Source organism: Asterias amurensis, chromosome 16 (genome assembly GCF_032118995.1).
Source record: "Asterias amurensis chromosome 16, ASM3211899v1".
NCBI classification, from domain to species: domain Eukaryota; kingdom Metazoa; phylum Echinodermata; class Asteroidea; order Forcipulatida; family Asteriidae; genus Asterias; species Asterias amurensis.
This window is the reverse complement of record NC_092663.1, coordinates 1,838,099-1,846,236: the sequence shown is the minus strand read 5'-3', so window position 1 is coordinate 1,846,236 and position 8,138 is coordinate 1,838,099. Positions and strand designations below refer to the sequence as shown.

At 40.1% G+C, this 8,138-nt stretch overlaps 1 protein-coding gene across 2 annotated transcripts in view; it reads right to left on the bottom strand.

The window, feature by feature from the left end:
- Nucleotides 1-853: 853 nt before the first annotated feature.
- The window catches only part of LOC139949281 (secretin receptor-like), a 163,032-nt gene continuing 155,747 nt past the window's right edge, over nt 854-8,138 (bottom strand). For both annotated transcript variants that reach the window (XM_071947690.1, XM_071947689.1), the window contains exons 13-14: nt 5,313-5,451; nt 854-4,806 (exon numbers count right to left, since the gene is read on the bottom strand). In XM_071947690.1, the coding sequence (XP_071803791.1) occupies nt 4,162-4,806; nt 5,313-5,451 (784 nt within the window). In that variant the 3' untranslated portion in view covers nt 854-4,161. The remainder of the gene's footprint in view (nt 4,807-5,312; nt 5,452-8,138) is intronic.

Genomic DNA, 8,138 nt, shown 5'->3' with positions numbered 1-8,138 from the left:
GTTGCTGATGTGACCGTGTGTCAGTGACTCACTCAGGTGTGTCGACCTAAATTAATCGATGATTGGAATGTGACTAGTTAGAGTTCGTTTGAATTCAGAGGTAGCTACAGTCCATTCTTCCGAACAATGTATCCCGTGGCGACATTTTGTTCTTGCTTCTTGCCACCGTGTACAAAGTTATGGTTTTCGTCTCGCTTTTATTTTGTCAACTTGTGAAACTGATTTAATGAAAGCATTTGCAGTCCGAACAGCTCAATCCTTGTTGCTTTTTTCTTCTTGTTAGCTATTTTTCACAATTTCACTTGTTTTTGAGATGATCCTCCCATTAGGGGAACTCGGAAGCCCACAAGGGGATAAACACCTTGGCCAATATATCTCTATACAAACATTGGTTTAACGTCTAATGAGTTGCACAATCAAGCAATTTCCATTCAGTAACTTAACGGAAATAGACATTCTAGTCATTGTTAAGTCAGCGGTTAGCAGGGGGATTCGAACCCATCCTTGTGATGGCAAGTGCTGCAACCACTTGAATTTACCACGCACAGCGACTTGATTGAAGAGAATCAAACGAGTCACAAATCAACAGAGGGCGGTACTCCAAAATAGTTGTAACGCCGAGTAGCTGCATGACCCGCAATATACCGTAGGATTTTGTTGTTACTTCCTTGTTAATTACTAATTGATAATGGTTTATAAAACTCACCATTGAAAAATGTAACATTATGATAAAAACAAGTTCAGTGTTATTGTAACTTCATTTTTCAAGTAATTTAAAGTTTTTGTTAGGTTGAACATTCAAAGCAACACTTTTTGATATACTTTATAATGAAGGAGACTTTTTATTGGAATAGTTAAATTGTATTTTAATAATTTAAAATATGTAAATACATAATGTATAATATTTTGGGGTACATGCTGGGTTTTTTACAATACCATGTAAACCGAAAACAATAATAATATTATTCACAATATTATTTAAAATACATGACAAGACTAACAAAAACGTCACCCCCTTTTTCTCATAACAACTATTTACATAAAATTATTTATAAACGAAAATTGCTTCAACATTTTGAAGCAGTCTTATTCAGATCAATTCAAAGTGTGGGTTAATACAAAGGCAATTATTTACCATTATACATTATTTTATTTACAATAATTAGTATTCGACCTATATAGGAAAAGTTTGTTCGAGACATAAAGAACCTCATTCACGTTACTGTTTTTAATTTAAGACACTTGACACCTTTGGTCATAATACCAGTCTTTCACTTTGAACTAAAGTTTCGTCAAAGTAGCGCGAGAATAATGGAAGAAAAACACCATTGTCGCACGCAGATGCTTGATTTTGAGACCCTCAGCTGCGAATTCAAGTTTAAATATTTCAGTGAGAAATTACTTCCTTCTCAAAATACGTTACTTCAGAAGGAGCCGTTTCTCACGATTTGTTTTACTATCCAACAGCTCTCAGCTATCAACGGCTCTCCATTTATCGTTAACAAGTACTTTTATGCCAACAACTATTTTGAGTATTTTTGTTGTGTCCAGTGCCTTTAAAATAAACCCAAATAATGTGTTGCTCTGTATAGAAGCAATCATAATTAATGATTAAGTTCCAGGGACAGGTGACGTCATCCGGAACTTTGAGTACACCGGACATCTGAGACCGTGACAGAGGGATGACAGTTGTTGGAGGAGGAATAATATTTCACTATCTTTAAGAAACAAACAAAGGTGATTGCCACTTGTTCACAAACTTAATGTAGAAAGTAATGAACCTCAAAATGACCAGGAAGGTTGCTTCTATAAAATAAATATTAAAGTATATAATAATCAGCTGGGCAGTTGGTATTTTTTTATCATCCTAAAATGTACATAGCGGCAACCTGCAAAGACAGAACATTTCTTTTTGATAAAAACAGAACATTTCTTTTTGATAATGTCATCTTATTAATTTAAGAAATTTTCAGGTACGATCGGAAACATTCAAAACGAGGCCTTTTTGCTTTACTCTAAATTTTAAAATGGAACAACACAATTTTCACCATATGAAAGGTTACATTTGTTTATACTACTACAACTAAATCAAACAAGAAATACTTCATGGATATTTCAGAATTTTACAATCAAACAAACGCATCAAAAATAATAATCACACAATCATTTATATAAATTATAGTCGCACAACCACACACACAAATCGAACACGACACATTTTATTAAATTAAGCAATAACAACAGATATGGGATTTAACATCCAAGTATTGTCAAAGTTTCAATTCGATTATTAATAAGTTATTAATTTCTCATCAGAAAAAGCAGCCAAGTAAATTTTGGAATCAGTTTTGGATCATATTTTCTTTTGAAATAACTTTGTGATGTATGATGCTATAGAAGACTTTGGAACGCTAGGTGGCAGCAGACTTACCATAGGTGAAATTTCATTGTTTTCGTGGTTCTTCTGAGCATGCGCACATTACCGAAAACAATAGATTTTACCTCACAAGTCTGCAGCCACCAAGCGTTCCCAAAATCCTCTCACAATATTTCCTTATTTTACGCGTATTGGAACATTTCATACGTCATTAATTATGTTACAAATCGGCTGATAGACCTTACATGTAGTAACATTATTTTGATTTGCACACAAAACAAATTACAAAAAGGTCTTGGTTTCAATGATCAGTCCTTGTGACGTCATACAATGGAAACACGTGATACATTGGTTGACCATGTAGTCATTACCACAGTCAGAGAATGACTGTTAACATTATTGTTATGAACATTCAAATCAAGAAAGAAAATCCTTACTGGTAATGACAGACACCATGCAAAGCTATTTAAAAGGGTCTGATGTTAATTTATCTGCTCCGATCATGCGCGCCCATAATACGTCCATGCCAGAGTGCTCGTTTTAAAGAGCTAAAAGTTTATGGTGTTGTCTGCTCCGATCACCGAGATGCACAGACGCATGACGTCATGGCCAGAGTGTTCTTGGAGATCAGAGCGGTGCCAGATATCCAGGAATCTTATCGGGCTGTAAAGCAGTTTTTAGTAGCCGGTCTGGCAGGAGATTCTGTGTCCCGTCCCCATACGGCGAACTGTGTACAAACTTCTTCCAATAGCGCCCTCTTTTGAAACATCTATCCTCTTCAGCCGATTTATTTTTTTTTTTTTTTTTTGGGGGGGGGGGTAGAAATCTCCGGGGACAGATTTCCCTAGGCAAGACACTAGACTTGATTTGAAGTCTGTGATCACGGTTATTTTTATCAGGTTTGTTTTTGTCAGTATCAGCCACGCGATTATCTATCAAAGGCCCTAACTCGCAATCTCGCAACCAATGGGCACTTTCAGGCGTTTTGGTGTTTTCGCGGGTAGATAATTCCACGATCACAGACTTGGAGCCAAGTCTAGGAGGACACCTGCATGCATTACAAACTGTTACAAACTGATGTTTAAATTCAGAACACTGAGACACTTGATATAGTTACAGTCTTATCTTCATTTTCATATCATTTTCATATCAGTAAAAGTTACACGGGTTTGACGCAACATCCCAGTGAAGAATTAGCGAGCCCTTTCGTCTGGGCCTGACGTTCGGTTAAGTACTTGTTCGAATCGGTGTCGTACATACACCTTCCATCGATATATTTAGTATTGATTGTATGTATGCTGATGTATTATTTTGTTTGATGTCCAGCGATCCGATAACATGAGTATCATCCCAATGAGCACTGGTGCTCACCTTTGTAACGAGCCCCCTCTGTCGCTTATTGGCGATTACTGCCTCCTTTGATAGCGCAATCTTCGTCCATACGGCTTACTTGACGCACCATAGGCGGGTTTTAGAATATCCCTTTACAGAGGAAAAGGCACGCGAAATGGGCTTTGGTGATGTAACAATTCAAAGTTGACATGTTGATAACAAAAATGGCGTCCAAAGTCGACAAAGTACTTCTACTGTAGCCTGAACATCTGACGTCACACTTCCAGGCTCATGATTTACGCCAGAGATCTGCCGTTGCGTTGAGCTCACGTACATCATTTCACGTGGCTTTCATGGTTCTTGAGATTCACAGTTACATGTGTTTACAAATAAAGCCAGTAACTGTCTTAATGGAACCAGTCTACGTCTACTGTAGAATGAATGAGACCGGATCACACCTCTGTCTCTATATTGGGATACACTCTCCTGTCATCACATCCACCATCGTGACACCCATCGGAAGAACAACTCCCTGACGCCTCATGATCAATCTCAACCTCGATCTCATTATCCATACTGTCATGCGTATTGTATATATCCGCTTCGTACCCATCTGAATCCTTGACTTCGTCTATGATAACAGTTGGCGTGTTATCCGTGTGGTGAACGTTCATTTTGGTATTTTCGTTCGGTTCGTTCGGATCCGGGTGCCTGACTACAAGCGCTTCTGTGGTTACACGGGGTCGATCTGAGTCACTTTCGTTATCGATCTCACTGACGGCCGTTTGACTGGGTCGCGCCATGTTACCATTCCCCATATGATGCCCATTCAAACCGTACGAACCGCCGAATGCTTGGCGTTTAAGAGCTCGTAACTTAGCCCTTATTGAGTTTTTATCCCCTTTGGTTGAATCCTTCAGTGGTTCCTTCAAGGAATCTTGTCTGGAGGGAGTGGAGAACGAGGACCGAGAGTGACCATTACGTAATGACCGATGTGTACTTAAGGTGCGGTTCAGCTGCCGGACGCGCCATTTGCGACGGATTTCAGAGCGAACTTCACCGTTCATGAAGCAGTAGAGAACTGCAACCAGGAACCCCTGGAGGTGTCAATAACGGACAATAAATATTAGTAAACCTGATCACACTTTGGATGTCGAATACCCTGTACATCACCTATGAGTTTCTTATCGGATAGGAATAACACCGACCATGTACAGCATTGGCTATATTTGTATAAGCAAAATATGCCCCAAACAAGGCTAAAAGCTACTCTTGGTATTGGGCTACAGTGGTGGCTCTGGCTACAGCTGTTGGCTTGAACGGCAAATAAACATTATGTGGACAGCTTAGCAATATCTACCGTAGCCGCAACAACCACGCATATCGATTCATACGTGAATTTTGAAGGCCTTTTCGAAACATGGCTTATTGGGTTTAAAGTTCGGTTTCGGCTTTTTACGGCAAGCCCTGATAGCTAGCTCTCTTTTAAAGATTGCTGTAGGAGCCTAAACCGCAGCAAGGCGTGTTTTTTGAAAACACCTTCGAATATATCGTCTTTATATTTTGTCAGGAAAAGCACCCCTTCGGGCCGAACCATTCTCACCTGGAAAGATGAGAGACCCAGCTCAATGTACATGCGCATCTTGACGACAACTTTGTTCTCAGTGGCGTACATGCCGATGGTGACGATGTAATACACGCCAAACAGTGGGATTAAGACGAGAGTCGACTTCGCCAGTTTGCTGTAAAGTTGCAAAAGAAAATTAATACAAGCCTGACTTCGTGCGGACGAAACAGTATTAAAAGTTTGAATTAAGCGACCACAAACATAACACCTGCAATCACGTACATCCATCCATAACTTTTTGGCAACGGCTCAAACTGGGGATTTTTTTACCCAACCGGGAACCCTCATGTCCTCTTATAAGTCCCGGTTTGAATATATACCTACCCAGAAGAACAACCATGGGCATGGGAAGAAACAAAGGAACGGGCCATGTGACTGTGGTACCCCATGTTTGGTTAACGATCAAAAGAGTCCACTATATGAGACGGCTGTTACTTTGTACATTACTTTCTCTCTTGTGCTGGTCAACTTTGTGTCCCACACTGATACAAGTGAAAGAAAACTGTTAACTTGGACACGTATAGTCAGTAATGGCGGTTGTTGACCGTTGTTGACCGTTGTTGACACTAACTATAATTTTGACGCAGGCAGGAAATTTGTCAGCAGTCAGAAACGTCACCAGACTGACTCTATACGCTGTATAACAACCAGCCAAAGGCCGTCAAAGAAACAAGAAGCCTTGGACGACAAAATGACCAACATTTGAATAACCCTTTAGTAGAGTCTCCATGAGGCCACGGACTAGCCAATCCTATTGGACAACATGCCAACTAATCAGCCAACCCTGTTGGACATGGACCACTAACATGCCATGTAACCAGCCAATCCTATTGGACATGGACCAACAACATGACATGTAACCAGCCAATCCTATTGGGCATAGACCACCAACATGCCATGTAACCAGCCAATCCTATTGGACCTGGACCACTAACATGCCATGTAACCAGCCAATCCTATTGGGCATAGACCACCAACATGCCATGTAACCAGCCAATCCTATTGGACCTGGACCACCAACATGACATGTAACCAGCCAATCCTATTGGGCATAGACCACCAACATGCCATGTAACCAGCCAATCCTATTGGACCTGGACCACCAACATGACATGTAACCAGCCAATCCTATTGGACCTGGACCACCAACATGACATGTAACCAGCCAATCCTATTGGGCATAGACCACCAACATACCATGTAACCAGCCAATCCTATTGGGCATAGACCACCAACATGCCATGTAACCAGCCAATCCTATTGGACCTGGACCACCAACATACCATGTAACCAGCCAATCCTATTGGGCATAGACCACCAACATGCCATGTAACCAGCCAATCATTTTGGACATGGACCAACAACATGACATGTAACCAGCCAATCATTGGGCATAGACCACCAACACGCCGTGTAACCAGCCAATCCTATTGGACCTGGACCACCAACATGCATGTAACCAGCCAATCCTATTGGACATGGACCACCAACATGTCATGTAACCAGCCAATCATTTTGGGCATGTATCAAGCAAGCCAACCAATTCCTTGTTTTGACGGACAATATAGAATTGAAGCCTTATACTATTTGATGCCTAACAACTACGTCGGATAATAACATAATGATTCCTCGGCACAATTCACATCCAGGTTTTAAAATATTATTGAAATAACTATTAAACCCTTGGGAGGCCTGTAAAGAAAAATAAATTATGCAAAGTTAGAATCATGGTTCTAAAAGTTCACACATGGGGTTATAATGATCATTCAGGATGCACACGTGAATATGGCACATCTAGATTTAAAAAAAAAGAAAGGACATGGCCGTCATTTTATAGTGCAAGAGAGCTCATTGCTTTACGTGCAGGTTGGCGATGGGGGAACAGTCTGGTTATTGATGATTGCTAGTCTCACCATCGGCCACAGATTCTGCTTTCTTTGACCATTGGCTTCATACCTAAACACAAACTGAAAAGGGAACCAGACCAGCTTCATAACGAGAGAGGTCATCATTGTTGGAATATACTGAAAAGGGAACCAGACCTGCAGCTGGAAAATTGAATGTTGAAATTCTTAAACAAGGCCCACACTTTTGTTTTGCTTAGAATAAAGTTTTATTTCACCCCCGCACACAAAAATACGTTTTTAACTAGAATAATGTATACAAGACTGAACGATATCTTTAAAATAAATAAATAAAGCAAGCGCAACTACTCAAGTCAAGCAAATAGAGGGAGTAAATGCCCGGAGAGCAAATTATAATGTCTTAAAGATACCACAATCACTTTATCCAGTTTGTACGAGTGTGAAGCCATAGGTCAAAGGTCAGAATACGTCACCGAGGGTTAGTAGATAGCATGAACTATTATGACGTCACCGGGGGTGCAATAATTATGAGTTGGGCCATTCTTTGTGCATTAATACTGAACACTACTACCATGCTGTACCGGGGTACCATGCTCATGTACAAGGTTGATATTAAGCGAGGCTTGTATAAACTCTCAGATATTTCAAAATTCTTGATTTTTTGTTGTTATATTTTGATTTTCTTCATACGTTTTTAGGCACCAGTGAATAGCTTGTGAGATTGTTGTAAGATAATGTTTGCTTGCTTGTTTATTTAGATGATCTAAACATCGAGGGAACTCAGCAAACTCCCATGCTGGCAACAACAGCCAAACTCTCTCATACAATATTAGTTAAACGTCTGTGATTATGAATTGCACAACCCAAGACATTGTGATTCCGTAACTAGACGACAAAATTTATTCCACCCGTTGTGAAATCAGCAGTTAAGCTAGGG